The 16562-nt window shown below is 41.4% G+C and overlaps 1 protein-coding gene across 3 annotated transcripts in view; it reads right to left on the minus strand.

The window, feature by feature from the left end:
• The window catches only part of sntg1 (syntrophin, gamma 1), a 42631-nt gene that overhangs the window by 14283 nt on the left and 11786 nt on the right, over positions 1-16562 (minus strand). The window contains exons 3-13 of one of the 3 annotated variants that reach the window (XM_026150064.1): positions 16028-16077; positions 13316-13450; positions 11285-11341; positions 11040-11097; positions 10908-10951; positions 10528-10569; positions 10056-10182; positions 9422-9504; positions 8989-9119; positions 6308-6437; positions 391-429 (exon numbers count right to left, since the gene is read on the minus strand). In XM_026150064.1, the coding sequence (XP_026005849.1) occupies positions 391-429; positions 6308-6437; positions 8989-9119; positions 9422-9504; positions 10056-10182; positions 10528-10569; positions 10908-10951; positions 11040-11097; positions 11285-11341; positions 13316-13450; positions 16028-16054 (873 nt within the window). In that variant the 5' untranslated portion in view covers positions 16055-16077. The remainder of the gene's footprint in view (positions 1-390; positions 430-6307; positions 6438-8988; positions 9120-9421; positions 9505-10055; positions 10183-10527; positions 10570-10907; positions 10952-11039; positions 11098-11284; positions 11342-13315; positions 13451-16027; positions 16078-16562) is intronic. The other 2 variants (XM_026150065.1, XM_026150066.1) reach the window with 2 other exon arrangements.

Genomic DNA, 16562 nt, shown 5'->3' on the forward strand with positions numbered 1-16562 from the left:
CAAGTGAAAGATTTGGGACAGGCACGTCTCACGCTGTTTCATTTCTTGAATGAATTGTCAAGTGGATTCATGTCTCTTTGTGGGTCAGAAAACCAGATTGAAAAAGTAACAAAGAAGAGCCTCGCTGTGGTTTTTTTAAATGAAAGATGACGCTCTGCGAGTTAACTGGCTGAAAGCGCTTAAACAGTTTTCTGATCATGTCTCAGTGGACGGACAAAAATGATGCAAACGCTCCTCTTGTGCTGCAATAGATGGCTTCTTTTTAATTTATTTATTTTTCTTGACTGGTTATATTCACTTCTGATTGTCAGGATAAGGATGAAATGAATGCCCGACAACGCAAAATGAAGATCTTAAGACGCAACCGCTGCAGGAGGAAAAACATCTTACCTGCTGGTTAACTGGAAAATTCCGGTTAATCTTCTTCACCTGTGAAATTTTGTGAGAATGTCAGTAACTCATTAAAATATCTCCTGCTAACAATCAGACACAGCTGACAAGGTCGACATATTTGCAGGAGCCCACGAGGCCCGCCAATCAGTGACAAAGCTTCCAAGAATAAATAAACATGAATTACAGTTTCCGTGCTAACATACTAACCACGGCACTGAAGGAAAACGGTTTGAGATACTTCATTTAGTCAAAGCATGCAAATTTCAAAATGAGATAGAGTCATTTCCACAAGGACCCGAGGCTGTTCCTAAAAGAAATCCTTTTTTTAAAATCCATTCTCTCTGTGGTAATAAAAGCGGGGGGACTACAGAGTGAGCAGTCAGCCTTTAAATTAAAACATTCTCCTCAGATCACAGGTATCGCTTGCACCTAATCCACACTTTACTATCAAAATAACTCTTCCTTAGGAGCTGAACACCAAATTAAGCTGTCCGGTCCTCATGCCATCCTCCTATAGAAGGAGGAAAATGTCGCAGCAGCTTACTGTGAGATGTAGCTGAAGTTTGGGTCCAGAGAGAAAACACGATTTTTGGTTTTTTTTTCCAGAAGATGAACTGTCAGGATGTGAGCCGGGTTTGAATATATGTGAGCGGTGACGGTGGGTTTGTTCAGATGGCAGGTCTATCCTGTTCTAACACAAATTAGGAAATTCTGAAGGGTCCGGTTTTTCAAGTTTTGCAGGAGCTTGTGCACATTTCACCGTATCTAAAAATACAAACAGGAGAAGTTTGACTGAAGTTTGTGGGCGCCCTGGAGGTGGCGTTTTCACACCTATAGTTTGTTCATTCTGCTTCCAATGAGTTGATGAGCTTGTGAACTTGCAGATTTTCCTCATTGTTTGGTTTCTTTTTGCACAAAGAAAACTCCAAGTGAGCTCCAAGTGAACCAACATGCGTCACGAATAACCAGTCTGCTTACAGTCCGGATGTGTCTGAGGCAGGAGCCATAAAAGTAAACACAGGAAGAAGGAACCATATTCTGGATTAGTGGAAAACATGGATAATTTACTCCTAATGAGTTTTTATTTATCTGTGTGATTTTTCAGGCACCCGAGGCAAAACAAACAAACTGCTCTGGAGTTTGCACTCTGAGAACTGAGAACACCTTCAAACGGACTCAGTACAGTTTTTCTGGTCTTTACCTGAGTATGATTACTGTGCCCACATCTGTACAAATGAACCACACCAAGGGGGAAAACAAAGCAATGTTTAAAGAGGCTAAAAACACCCTACGTCACAACAGGAGCTGGCAGTGGTGAAAGGAGTACTTGGACCCTTTCTTTGAGGGCATTTTCACACCTGCAATTTAAATCAGCTGATCAGTTTGTAAAGTTGCAGGTTTTTCTTGTGGGTTGGTTTCTTTTCACACAGAGAAAACTCTCAAAAGTGAATCAAAATGTGTCACTACACACCACATGAGAACGCTCAAGTCCTGTTATTGGGCAGATCTGTCTCAGGCGGGAGCAGCAAAAGTAAGTACAGGAAGAAGGTGCTGTGTTCTGGACTAGCAGATATCAAATGAGCCCTTGGTTCATTTTACACAGCTATGATACTTTTCCACATCTGGAAAGAATACCTGGCAACAGGATAGCGTACACCTGGTAGTTGGGTTGGATCAGGCTTTGATCACATTCTCACCTGAAATAAACCACTTTGGAGTTTGTTTGTAACCGCACAAAGACAACCCTCCTCCAAAGGGTCTTTTGGTGGTTGCTTGGTCCACAAATGAGTGCAAGTGCTGCACAAATGAACTGCACCAAAGGCTAACGAGCCCAGTAGCAAAAACACCCTATATTCATATAGTTATATAGTATAACTGCACAAATTTAGCCAGTAAGTGTAAAAATAAAAGTTATGATGAATTTACTGGATTACACATTACACAGGATTGCACTTCATAGTAGAAGAAGAATAGTATCCACTGGGTACCAGACTCTCCAACAGGTGATATATGCCAGTATATGATAAATATCAGGGGTTTTTAATAAATCTATATAATAAGCATCACTGTTCAGCAGAAGTGAAAAAAACACCTTTTTTTCTTCCTTGTTGATATCTTCTAATTTACTTATTTGAAATCTTAAAGTTAACAGCTGCAGTTAAAACCTTTAAATGAATAAATATTGTTTAGTTCAAATGAAAATCATCAGAGAAAATATAAATAACTTTATATTTAAACACAGTACTTGTATAAATATACTTCGGTGCTTCCCACCACTGGGAGCTTGTGCTTTATTCGGTTGTTTCTAGAAACTAAATAACAGAGCAATTCAGTCTTCGGCTGTTATAAAAACAACTAAATTGCCTTCCAATTTAAGAAAATTGGCCTCAAAATTCATGACAGCACACTGTAAACCAAACAACTGCATAATGAAAGGTGAACAGCTCGCTGACAGAGGTGGACAGACACTTAACAGCGGAGCTGCTCAATGCCACTGAGCTACAGCTTTGAAAATTGCCTCGGAATCGAATCAGCACCTCTGAGCCCAAGTCTCGGCAGAAAATACTGGAACGAGCTGGAAAACCTGAAGCACAGCTGTGCTAAAGAAACCACAAGGTCAAGGCACAAAGACATAACCTGGTGTGGGGAGCAGTAAACAAGAAAGAAATGAGTCATGACGAATGAGTCACGATTCAAGCTCATTCTTACTTCTGATTTGATTCACAATTACATTTGGAAGGGAGGCGGCAGGACGAGTTCAGCCTACGATATCTGTTGCTTCGCTGTGCAGCTGACTAGTGGGAGTTGTTAGAAGCAATGGAGTAAAAAAACCTTCCCTTCCTAATGTTTCCACACTCCTTCAAATGATGCCTTAAAGTGCGCTGCTAAATAAATTAAAGAGTGGTTTCATGAACACTGGGATGGCCTCTCCAGTCACCAGACCTGAACATCACGGAGTCTTTATGGGGATTTGTGCAGTGCTGAGTGGATTTCCTCCTCCATCATCGCCCAGAGAACTGGAGGCACTTTTTTTGTGACGAATGCTTCAGTGTTTGAGTACAAACAGATCAGCTGAAATGTAAGCGAGCGAAGGATGACCCCCGGCCCCCATTAGAGCCTTAATTTTAATATATCTCTGTCTCGTTTCCATGATTTTCTCCGGTTCTTAAGTCACTCTATTAACATTTACTTTGAGCTCACGATGCAAAGCCACAAATAAGTTTGGCGGTTTTATGGTGTTTTTAAAATCTTTGTAGGACAATTTGTGGCTGATGTGCAGCACAATCAAGCAATCAATAAATCCTTTATTTGTCTCTGGAGCGTAATCAGTTTTATAGTGGTGGAATAACAACAGGATGAAACCACAAAGCACATTAGCATGTAATATAAATACAATTATTATGCAAATTCTAAAATATGCCAGACCCTGACTGGTTAAAGTGTATCTGGACTCACAATGTAGCTGGAAAACGCAAATTAAATAGTTATGTAATACTCTCTAATACTTACAGTATGTGTGGTTAGCTACACTGTGCAGACATGTTGGTCTGGTGATTTGCTCCAGACTAAAATATCTCAACATCTGCATCTGGATTTAGATTTTGGACAGATTTGTGATTCCCAAACATGCATGGAAGGAGTCGCCATGATGTCACCTAAAGCTTTATGTTCAACAGTTTCAAAGCACTAGCAGGAGGAGCCTTGATTTCTCCCGTAAGACAATTTTTTTGATTTGGATCATTTTTAAATATATTTTCAATGTAGTAATTCAACAGCATAGTGGTTTACACATGTGCCAACAATGATGCTGTGAGGAGACACAAATTCCTTTGGGGTTGCGTCAGGAAGGGCATCAAATAGTCCTTTCACCATCACACTGCTTACTCAAAGGGGGCTGTTTATTGTTGGAGGGTCTTAACCTTACAACATAAAGCATCTTGAGACAACTGTTGTTATAAATTTGAAGCCATAATAATTAAAATTGTACTGAATTCAATTGAAAATATGCAGAGCTACCCACTGCAGTGACTCCTTCTGAATAGGGGACTAGAAGAAAGTGTTCTTGGGTTCAGTGAGTAGTGGGCTACTTTTCTTGTAGCCCTACTGCAACCTTCTCCTTTTTGTAATCAGATGAGTCGCCTCCTGCTGGCCATTAGAAAGAATGCAGCTTCCACTAGCTTTACCGTTCAGACCTCGAGGCTATATCTTTCAGTTAGTATAACAGATTTGTAAATCCCAAGAAAACAGAGTGCAATTTTAAGACAGGGAACCTCTGACATTTTTTCAAAGCCCATCTTCATCTTCTGACATTTGTGTTAACAACTGGACAGCTTGCACTCTCGGCCTTTTAGTCATCATCCTCTCATCATGAACTGTAATCACATTGATGATCGCATAGTTTTAAATGTGGAGTTTTAATTTATTTGTGTGCAATATTTCACTGCATTTTCCTCAATCTGCTCACTCCTACAACAGTGAAAGGTTGTAAATGATGCAGTGTAAACAACAACAATGCAGTTTGTGACCATGGTGAGTGGTGAATGGATGTGTATTTGTGTAACACTTTCTAGTCTTGCTGACCACTTAAAGCATTTTTACACTGCGAGCCACATTTAGCCATCCACACATCATACAGTGCTTTTTTCCAAGCACTTAAGCTATCACAGCAGCTCACACACCGGCGGAAATATCCAGGGCAATCTGGGGCTTAGTATCTCGCTCAAGGACACAAGGCCACCACCAGCAGTACCGCTGAAGTCGGTGATGCTTCATGAACAAATCAGTGCAGAAAAAAAAATCCCATCTCACATGGAATATTACACTGCATCTGGACATTCTCTGCATTCACATTCACATGCAATTCACATGCTGATGTGAATTACTCAGTCACATCAGCATGTGACCAAAAGACAAGTGACAAGCTGCAAAATGAACCGTAAGATCACTTTCTGATGAGTGAAGTCAAAATAAACATTTTTTTAAAATGTCATGCAGTAAGACACATTTTTTTTCAGCAAATCCATCTACTGTATGTTACCAGCTCACTCACATCCTTCACTAAGTACTCAGGCCAGAACAGGAATACATTCTCAACTGTTAAAACTGCTGGCAGTGAGTCATCAGTGTTATGTTTAGTATGTCCCTCACTTCGTCCACTCTAATTAATCAGGGCTCCATTATCCCCCCAAGACACTCTCTCTCTCACACACACACACACACACACACACACACACACACACACACACACACACACACACACACAATAATTACAAATCCCTGATTTTTACTGCTGCTCAGTCGGTCCCGTGTTTTTATCTATCTAGTAATTCCCAAAAAATACCAGAAGTTTCTACATGGAAATGAATGAAAATAAACCAAAATACAAAATGTTAAATGTATCAATTTTTCATATATGAGCAATGATGTGCAGCAATGGAGCTTGTTAAGCAGTATTGGTATTTCAGACCCCTGCCGAGCATGACCACTCATCTGAAAACACAAACAGGTTTTCCACAAAGCTGAAGTAGAGCTTGGAAAATTGTATTCACAATAAGAGAAAGAATACAACGCAGTCATTTCTTTGTTTCTTTCTGCCTTGTGGTTTCATTTTAATGCAATATTTTTGGATGAATTATAGATAATATGAGTGCATACTGGCAGCTGGAAGGAATAAGTGTAGTACAGCGAGGCTGCTGTTATTGTGACTTCGAGCACTCAGGAATAAAATTTAACTTTATTCGTAGTGAGAAGGCCCACTAGTACGTGTCTACGGCCCTTAATGTTGTGACATTCAGAAAGGAACTGTTAGATAATCCACAAACTGCAAGCGTGTTGCATGAACACCCAAACCAATTTCCTGCTGGTTTACATGTGGGACCACGAGAGCTAACAACTGTTATTGCTTCTTACTCACATTGTGCTTGGTGAGGCTGGAAATGTTGCTTGCAATTGCCTGAAGCCAGTCCAAGCATTCTTCTGCTGTGGGAAACTGTATAACTCCACTGCAAACACCATCCACTGCTATGACCTGGAAAGCATTTTTCCTGAAAGAGTAAAAGAAACACAAGCCAAAGATCAGGGGAGGATTTCAAATATTTTACACATTCATATTTAGTTTCTGTTTTTATTTTAAAAGGGGATTAGAGACAGTTCATTGCATCCCAGCATTGGAAACTCTTCCTCTGGGATTCCTGTGATAACAAACTAAGCAAAACTGACTGTGGTGAAAAATGCTGCTGTTTAATAACTTGAAAAACTGAGCGTCCAATTTTCCAAGATTAATTAATTTAGCAACGTAAGCTAAGTGCAAGCGCACTAATTAGTTACTTTGCTTGTTTAGGCGATCCACATGCATAATATGAAAACAGATTTGGGGGAATTTATATTTCTTTCTCTCTTTTAATTTTTTTGAATACTGCACTACTTTTGGAACAGGCTGGTCAGGTGATGAAAAACCTCAAAATATTAAATGTTCACTTCTTTTTTTAATATAATCCAAAAGCTGTGCCTGCAATATGAAAAATAAATGCAAAAACATATTCAGCAATATGCAGTTATTGAGATAAAACCAGAACAGTTACATACAGTGGGGCAAAAAAGTATTTAGTCAGCCACTGATTGTGCAAGTTCCCCCACCTAAAATGATGACAGAGGTCAGTAATTTGCACCAGAGGTACACTTCAACTGTGAGAGACAGAATGTGAAAAAAAAAATCCATGAATTCACATGGTAGGATTTGTAAAGAATTTATTCCTAAATTAGGTCTGAGTGACTCAGGTGAGGTGGAGATGGGGAGGAGGTTGGTTGCACAAATGAGAGCCTGAAAGGAAGAATGACAGAGATAACAGACTTAAACCATATAGAGTAGAGGCTGATTGGCTCCAAGAAGGTGATGTTGGCATTGAGTTTGATAGTGTGTGAAAGTGGCAGTGATGTAATGAACAGACTGGCAGCCTAGGAAAGCGGCTCGGTTCACTCTGGCACAGCTGGCTGCCGGCAGAGCCGGCGGGCACGCCACTGCAGCCCCCTCTGGCTTCTGCTTCGTGGCTACTGGGTGACCCCTCATCTGGGGCTCTCCTCAGCTCTTCTCAGAAGGGTGGAACGAATGTCCCTCCGGTGGTCCGACTTGGGCTCTCTCACTCTAGGGCCTCTGGATGTCTGGAGGCTGGATCTCCTCCATGCCTGCTTCATGCCCTGGGGGACAGGGTTATGGCTCTCTACATCCTCTAGCAGACCATTACACAGGGAAACCTTTTGAATACAAGCGCACTGATCCACACAGGTGTGCACACGGGTGTTCACGGTTCATAGACATAAACTACACCTTTATTGGCTGCTATTTCTAAGCACATTATGCGCTGTCGGTCCTGCTTGCTACACAACAACATTCAATATTTAGTATTTACTGCTGTTTACACTTAGCTAGATTAACGTGATGGTGTTGTGTTTAGTATGTTGCTCTGGTTTTTTTTTTTTTGCTTGTTTTCTCTTCTTTTTCTCTCAACAGGTGATCCAGGAGATCTTCTTTTCTTCTTTCTCTTTTTAAGTGCCCTTTCTCACTCTCCCTCTTCCCTTCTGTTTTTCTTTTCCTTCCTCTTTCTTTCTCCCTTTCCTATCCCTCAGTCATGTCTGTCCCGTCTGTAACAACTGAAAATAAAATAAAATAAACAATAACAACAAAGGTTGATCAAATGGACCAATACGGCAATGCCGTGATGATCCATTTGGCAAAGTAAATCCATTGGGTATCCTTGTTGGTCTTCAGACAACAATTCTGACGGCTAAAGAACCAAATGGGACAGGCAAAAAAAAAAAAAAATTTTTTAAAAAGCAGGCTGCTCAGTGATTACAGATCTTCCTTATTGAAGTTATATATATAGAGCTTTTCTGCTCTAACTGAGCACTTAATACAAGCTTTGGGTGCACACAATCTGGGGTTCAGTATCTTCCACAAGAGTACTTTAAGGTGTATTTAACAGCAGCCAGGGAATTGATCCACCAACCTTCCGACTGGTAGATGATCTGTTCTACCTCCTGAGTCACAGGTGGCACCGGGTGTTTCCTACAGGGACTGTATGATTGTGGGAGTTCATGCTAATACTGCAGGGTTTTACTTTACACTGTAAAGCACCATCGGACAGCTGTTGTGAACTGGAACTACAAATACAGTGTATGTACTACTGTGTATATAAAATCGTTTCTTTTGCTTTGTGGTAAACTTCACTATCATGTCCCTTTTCTGTTCCAGACAGGCGCCAGGCAACGAACTATTGGCTTTTTGGTTCAGTTACTATAATCCTTTTCTCTGCGTATCCAAAGAGTTGCCCAAACTGACACGAGCAGAGGAACATAAATCTGGCTTTACTCACTAACCCAACCAAATCACAAGACACCAGTGAGGCATAAGTTAAAGTGTTAACCCAGCCAAATACTGATCGTGTGTTTAATGGTACACTCTACACAGTCTATTTATAGATGGGGCATTGCAGTGTGCTCTATTTGAAAATCCCCAAGCATTTAAAATGTAAGAGATCTCTGCACTAACATCTTAAGAAGAAAGAAACTGACACTTCAGCACGAAGTCCCAGAGCTCACCTGGAAACGTCAGAGCCGGGGATATACTGTGACAAGCGTGAGTGTAGCAGAGGAATAAGGCGCAGGTCCACCCATCTCTTCTCCCAGCGAAGCCCTGGGGACGTGGGCCAGGACGAGCAGGACAGGGTGTCCTGCAGAAGTGTGAAACCGAAGTTAGAAGAGATAGCCCCTTCCCACCTCCAGCATTTGAAGCTGTTCCCATGTCAAAGAGCCCGAGTCCTGCTGCAACTATACGGTTGTTGCGGATGCACAGACAGCACAAGCTGCAGATTAAAAGTGATTTGCCGTCCTCAAAAGATAAAGATAGAACATCCTAGCTATCAGCAAGCAGTGACAGTTGCATGGAAACAACTTTCTGGCATCTGCTGCTGCGTAGTTACAAAAGGACAGCTACTAAATCAGCCAATCAAAAGAAAGGCTAATGAAAAAGTACCGTGTTGTTAGGATGGTAGTTCAAGTGCAGGCCACTATCACACAGAGGAGAGGAGGTCCCACTACTCTGGTCACTGGGGATGCCTGCAGCATACAGGAAAACAACAATAAACCCACAGCTACACCCCCGTCTATTTCAAGGTTTCTAGCAGCAATGAATCACAGCCATCATCTAAAGCGTGTTACTTTGTTCTGCTGCTCAAGTCGGCTCCAGCTCTCTGCCAATTTGTATTCCGTTGACTGGCTGGATGGCCAGTCAACCTGCCCTATATACGCAAATGAAAGGATTTCATGAAATGCTTTCATGTCTCACAATAAAGCTCTGACATACGAGAGCAATCAATCCTGAGATTTTGTTAATTACTGCAGTTTAGTCTTTAGCATCTTTTCTGAAGCTTGAGATGGGTTTACTCCTCAAAGCAGCATCTTTACTCAGTGCTTAACAAGACAGGAAGTCCAAAATAAATGGAGCAGGAGCTGGGCGTATTTTTCTTTATTTCTCTCAAGTCGACTCAAATTTATTGTTTCCAGGGCGACCAATTCTAGACAGGAAAAAAAAACCCCACCAGCTATAAATACTCTTGGCCAATTATTTTCCACAGCGGTAATAGTGATTATGTACTTAGACCTAATACCGGGGTGAATGAGAGGGTTCTCACATGTACAGTCCTCACAAAGGGGCAGTTTCAAAAAGGCTGGAGTCTTCTTTAAGAAAGAGACCGTGAGAGTCACTTCTTCACCAGCATTTCTTAAAACCTGGACCTGGAAAGCAGAAAAACAAACAAACCTTGGGAATATTTTTTTTTTTTTGGTCTTCTTTACAGAAGCTGTAAACTGTGAGGTTTTTCTCGCTGAATGCTTGCTGTGATGAAACATGGTGTGCCAAAGCCTCGCTAAGAATGGAAATCCAAGATAAGGGATTTACAGAGTGCAACTTTTATGCTCCTTACTCACACATATTGCTTACAGATGAATTTAGGCAGGAATGAAAGAGAAAAAAATGGCTTTACATGTCAGAAAGATACAAATCATGAAGTGAGACAAGATAAGCTGTTGAAAGAGTTGTTGCAGCGGTGAGAAACTATGAGATATGAGCTGACAGCTTACCACTTCCTCGTGGCGATAGCTCCTGACATTTATTCCATTTATCTGGAAACAACAATAACACGGTTAGCCTAAATGATACTGCTGGCATCATATCACTGTAGCTTTATCTTCAAAATGATTAATGGGGCCAGCATAATAATTGTTATGACATCTGCGGCAAAAACTGTTGCCATGTGGGAGATTTTCTTTAATCGATTTATTTATTTATTTTGGCTGAAAGAGATGCAACAAATTAAAGACCTTTATTAGCCTATAGGGACGCATAATTACGCCACACAGTTTTATGGACATGTGGCGCATGAATTATTAAAGAACGAGGAAACGTGTTAGCTCGCGGTGTGGGATGAGATGTGTAAACGCGCATTAATGCGGCGTGTTACCTGAAGGATGCCGTCTCCGATGAAAAGCAGCCCAGACAGTTCAGCTGGAAAGAGAACAGTCGCTTTAACGCAAACAAACAAGAGGAGGGGGAAAATGACGGGAAGTGGGGAGAAAAAACCCTGACGTTATACCTTTCTGCTCCTTTGATATTTTTGATATCACAACAGGGATTTTGTGCTCTGCTCCACCCTACAGAGAGAAATCAAAAAGAATTGGATTACGAAGGTATCACAAATGGAAAACAAGACTCTTGAGATCAACATCCTTGGCTGACACAGTTGTTGCACATTGACAAGGAAATAATCAATGCCACTTGTTCAGACTTAATTCTAGGAGCTTGGGAGGAGCGGCCCTAATCTGCTGGGATCTAAATTACCTTGATGCTCAGACCGAACCCTCCAATCGTCTGTCTCCTGATCGTTACAGTCCTCTCCTGCAGTTAGAAAGACGAGTTTAGACTGCAGGACATGATTTCAAGCTGTGGAAATGTGGAATTAAAACGATCTAACTCCTGAAGCTTTTCTTTAACTGTTTTAATGATTACAACATTTTTTAATACAAAACAGGAAGGTGGTTTATTGATTTCAGCATAAGTTTGAGCATTTTACAAATATTTGCCTTCTTTTGGTACTTTTTGTTGCATTGGGTGTGTTTTCTTTTCTCAGGTGTAGTTTATGGATTTTCTTTTACAGTGCCTTACTGGCCACTTTAGTAGGTACACCGGTTCAACTCTTCGTTAATGCAAATATCTAATCAGCCAATCACATGGCAGCAACTCAGTGTCTTTAAGGATGCAGAAATAGTCAAGACGAGCTGCTGAAGTGCAAAATGAGCATCAGAATGCAGGGGAAAAGGTGATTTTGAAGTAGTCTTGATGTAGTGTGGTTGTTTGTGCTCAGAAACATGTTTCAGAAACTGCTGATCTACTGGGATTTTCAAACACAGCCATCTCTAGGGTTTACAGAATGGTCAGAAAAAAGTAAAAATATCCAGTGAGTGCTGGGTGAAAATGCCAGGTCTGAGGAGAATGGACAGACTGCTTCCAGCAGATGGAAAGGCAAATATCAGCTAGTTACAATCAAGAACATTGAAAGACGTAGACTACAGCAGCATAAGACAACACCAGGTGATATTCCTGTCAGCTACAAGCAGGAAACCGAGGATACAGTTCATGTTCTTAGCGGGCAGGAGATTGGAAAACGTTGCCTGGTCTAATGAGTCTCAATTTCTGCTGCAACATTCAGATGGCAGGGACAGAATCTGGCAGAAACATCATGAAAGCGTGGATCCATCCTGACCTGCGTAAACATTTCAGACTGCTAGTGGTGGTGTAATAGTGTGGGGGATATTTTCTGTGTTTTTAAACACCACAGTCTACCTGAACACTGCCACACAGAAGACCACATCCATCCCTTTATGACCACAGTGTACCCATCTTCTAGTGGCTGCTTCCAGCAGGATAACGCAGCATGTCACAAAGCTCAAGTCAGACTGACAGACAATAAGTTCACTGCAGTCAAATGGCCCCCACAGTCTCAGTAGAGCACCTCTGGGTTGTGCTGAACAGGAGAGTCACATCGTGGATGTGCAGCCAACAAACCCGCCGCAACTGTGTGACGCTGTCGTGTCAACATGGTCCAAAAGATGATCTCTGAGGCAATGTTTCCAGCACCTTATTCAATCGATGCCATGAGAATTTAAAGAAGTGTAGGTGAAGGTGTACCTACCGTACTAACGTCACCAGTGAGTGTATTTTATGTTTTGCAACAACTTTTGAAGTTAAAAGTTGTCTCGGGTGGGCTCTGATACATTTTTCAATGACAGTCAGGTTTGTATGGCATCGAATATGAACACTCTGTTGCTCAAGGTGCATGCATGCAGCGTATTCAGCAATTTCTTAAATGAAATGTAAAATTCAATCCAAATATTCAACTGAACTTGGTCACCAGCACTTGGACTGATACGTTGCAGTTGTATTTGCATACCGGTGCCTTTGCCCTTTTCGCTGATTATTAATGATGTTTCACAGGACACAAACCTCCATTTGTCATTTGAGGATTTTTATCCAGGAAAATGTTATTGAATGAATAATTCCATTTTGGGAAAGGTCACGGTCTCGGGTCTCAGCTGAATATTTTTTTTCGCACAAGAAACCCGCGCAATAATTAATGTGAAGGAAAAGTTGTCAGGGGTGATGACAAGCGAGAGCTAAATGTTAAACTCAGTAGGTGAATTATTATTTAATGACTACACTTGATTTATGAGGAATAGATTCACTCATGTAGGCTTTCCATTAACACAGACACTGAGCTGTGTTCTCAGCACTTTTGTGTTGTAACCTTCATTACCCCGCGCTGCTGTATACGTTACTGATTTCAGCGTCTGTAATTATGACTGGGTTACTTACGCTCGAATAGAAAGGCTCTCCTGACACACAGATGACATCTTGCTCTTGAATGGTCAGAATATCTTTGGCCAAGTGTAGTCGAATATTAAACGGCTCCTCATTACCTTCTTGCATCAAATAAATCCCAGTCTTTGTCTGTGAACAGTCAGAGAGATAAAATCATTCATCATCCCTCCATGACTAAATTAACTGGCCATGAAATGAAATGTCATTGAGAATACTCGCTGCAGAATGAACATGGAAATTAGGAAACAGGGTTTTGGTGTCTATTATTTTCTTCTTTTTTTTAAATTACTCTTCTTGTTAAGGCTAATGTCGGACCAAATAACCACAATAGCAGCTCTGAGTAATAAACAACCAATTTGGATAACAAAATATACAAGAAAACAATTGATATATGGCTTATAAGCCGCATTCTGCGAGTCCAAATAACACTTTTGTACCCTCTGTTCCACGCTGAGACACAGAAACCCAAATTATATCATCACATTGTATTATTATATCAAATGGTGACAAATTAAGAAGCTGTGAAATTCAGTGGCTCAAATCAAATCGACCTCTGCATTTGAATCTCCCTGCTTTCCACGAGCGAGTGTGAGAGCGGCGTGTGTGTTTCCAGTGAACCGTTTAAAACACGCTAATCTGCATGCATTTGCATTCTGCGTATCCTTCCTCATCCCCAGCTAATTGTGATGCCTGTCCTGTCCTTGACTTAAAAAGGTCTACATGAAAGGAGCACCTTCACCTGACAAGACTGCTAATAGAAGAAAGCCACCAGTGTCAGCATCCTTGTCGCCCAGGATACGCCACTCATCGGTTCACAAGACAGGCTGGTTGCATGACTGCTATTCTCAGACAGAGAGACAGCGAGAGTATCTCTCAAAATTGCGGGTCGAACTTGAATCAAAGTCAGTTTGCGGAGCATATTATCTTTCACCCTAAATGAGGAACGTGAAGAGCCAAGCCCTCGCCTGCAGCTGCAGCGTGAGAAATGAAATGAGGGAGCCATTAATTCACGTTATTTGAGGTAATGCGTGTCTGTGTGAAAGTCATTAGCCAAGCGAAATGAGGGTAGTAGTGTTTGTATATTAGCCGGGTCAGACAGCATCTCAGGTGACTGAGCATTATTTGACCCGCTGCAGTGCTTGTATTGTACATAATGAACCTCATCCTTTATCCTATTTTATAATTCACTATAATTCACACCAACCTCCGAAACACCCCACCATTATCAGCTGTAGTCTGCTGGCGTGCATGTGGCAAACTATGAGGGAATCTTCTTTTAATCAAGGACCATTACAGCGAACGCCAAACGAGATGAATTTTTTTTTTAAAGGAAAATAAATTTTTCTGATGTTTCCTATCAAGAGGACCTGCAGTGAACTTTGTTGCATTTTGAAAAAAGACGGTCGAGGAGCAAAAACGGACAACCAGCTTGTCAACATCGCGTGCCTCACATCTCAGCATCTCCCAGCAGTGAGATGCGATGCAAGGCAGAGATGTGAGGAAGCTGCCCAAAGAGAAATCCTCGGTTCCTCGGGTCAGTCTTTAGCAGCATCAGTTACTTGTGATGTGCTGCAAAACTGTCAACCCCAGCTGGTACGAGTGCCCAAAGAGCCTCTTCTCTAACATAAAAAAGAGGTCTTTATTCGTTTCGATGCACACTTTGATCAACATGGCTGCTCTGTAACAGCAGAATCACTGTTAATGATTTAGTTATCATTGAACATTCCTTTTAATCTTCTAAGTCAGTGTTGCTGGGGTGGGTGTATTTTGTTATGATTTCTGAGCTATTTATTTACTTGCAGCACCATCTGCACAATGATGCACCATACAGCAGCGTCAGATTGCAAATTCAAAAAATAGATAAATAAAAAGCTGTGGCTTTGATGATCTGTATATTTTACATTTCCTCATTCATCCATTAAGCGAGTGAAAAAAGCTGCGACTCTGTGACGCCAACACATTTAGCAAGTAATCAGCCTGTATATTCTGAACTGTCAAGATTGATCACCCTCCCATGAGTGTGTATTGTGTTGCATCACAACTGCAACTTTGTTCTGTCATAGGCGCTGCAAGAAAAAACTTGCAGCATGTATACATCATTCCAGCATATAAAAGACTTCAGCACAGGGTACACCTGTGTTTCCTCACTCTTACTCATCCAGAAGCCTCCACTCGCCGTGCATTTTCCAGGTCAGGGAAGGAGAGAGGATGCAAGTAAGCAGAAGTTAGCATGATGAAAAGCACAGAGGGTTTCGGTGTGCCTTTGTGCCGGCATGTTACATGGCTAGCCTCGCTAATTTATGATAGCTGGGTGATAAATGAAGCAGCTATGGTCTCTGCTTGAGAAACGCTATCAGAGAGTAAATCAGCTGCAGATCCATCATCACCACCTTCCCTTGTTGCTCAGGATGTCAGATAAGATGAGCTCATAAAGTGAAAGCTAAAAGACATTAAGTGGTGTGTTTTGTTGTGTAGCTTTACTTGGTTTTTTTTGTGGGGGGAGTTTGCAGTTGACAGATTAAAGGGGGATAAAGGGGGCCCAGTGAGACTGCACATGCACAAACTGCACTGTATGTGCCCCGCTGCTGTTGTAGCCACAGGCCCTCAGATACCTTGCATGCTTTAACACTGTTTCCAAGTGCCTGAAAATGCCTCGCCGCTTTCTATAATCTTGCTCAATTGTTACATTGATTGAATTCTACCAACCTCTTCATTTGAAGTCTTGAAATCCATGTGCTACTATGCAGTGAGGGATACTGCAATAGAGAAAAACAAGACTGAGTTAGTCGGAGGAGACAAATGCTTAAAGACACGACTGGCCTGCTGCAGCAAAACCACAGAGCTGATTTAAACCAGCATTGTTAGCGGGATGCCTATTCTCATTATAGTCTCATACAAAACACAGACAAAGGAGAGAAATGTTTTTTTCATCGAAACGTGCCTCTTCTAAGCGACAAGAACGAAAGAAAATCCTCACTGAGCAATGTCAGGAGACAACCGGAGACCATTAAGGGTTAATGAATAATTGATTACAAAGGTGAGAGCCCAGGTATCCTAATAAATGTTTCAATATCGAATCCAGTGCTCCCAGAAATGAACCGTGTTACTGGTGGAAGCAGAAGACTGTGGAAAGTGCTACTACAAAACTACTACAGATTATGTGTTTAGAAAGTAAAAGTGCGCTCTGCCCAAAATAACATGCACGCATTTTTAAATTATCTGACTGCTTCCATACAGACGC

Source organism: Astatotilapia calliptera, chromosome 18 (genome assembly GCF_900246225.1).
Source record: "Astatotilapia calliptera chromosome 18, fAstCal1.2, whole genome shotgun sequence".
Taxonomy (NCBI): domain Eukaryota; kingdom Metazoa; phylum Chordata; class Actinopteri; order Cichliformes; family Cichlidae; genus Astatotilapia; species Astatotilapia calliptera.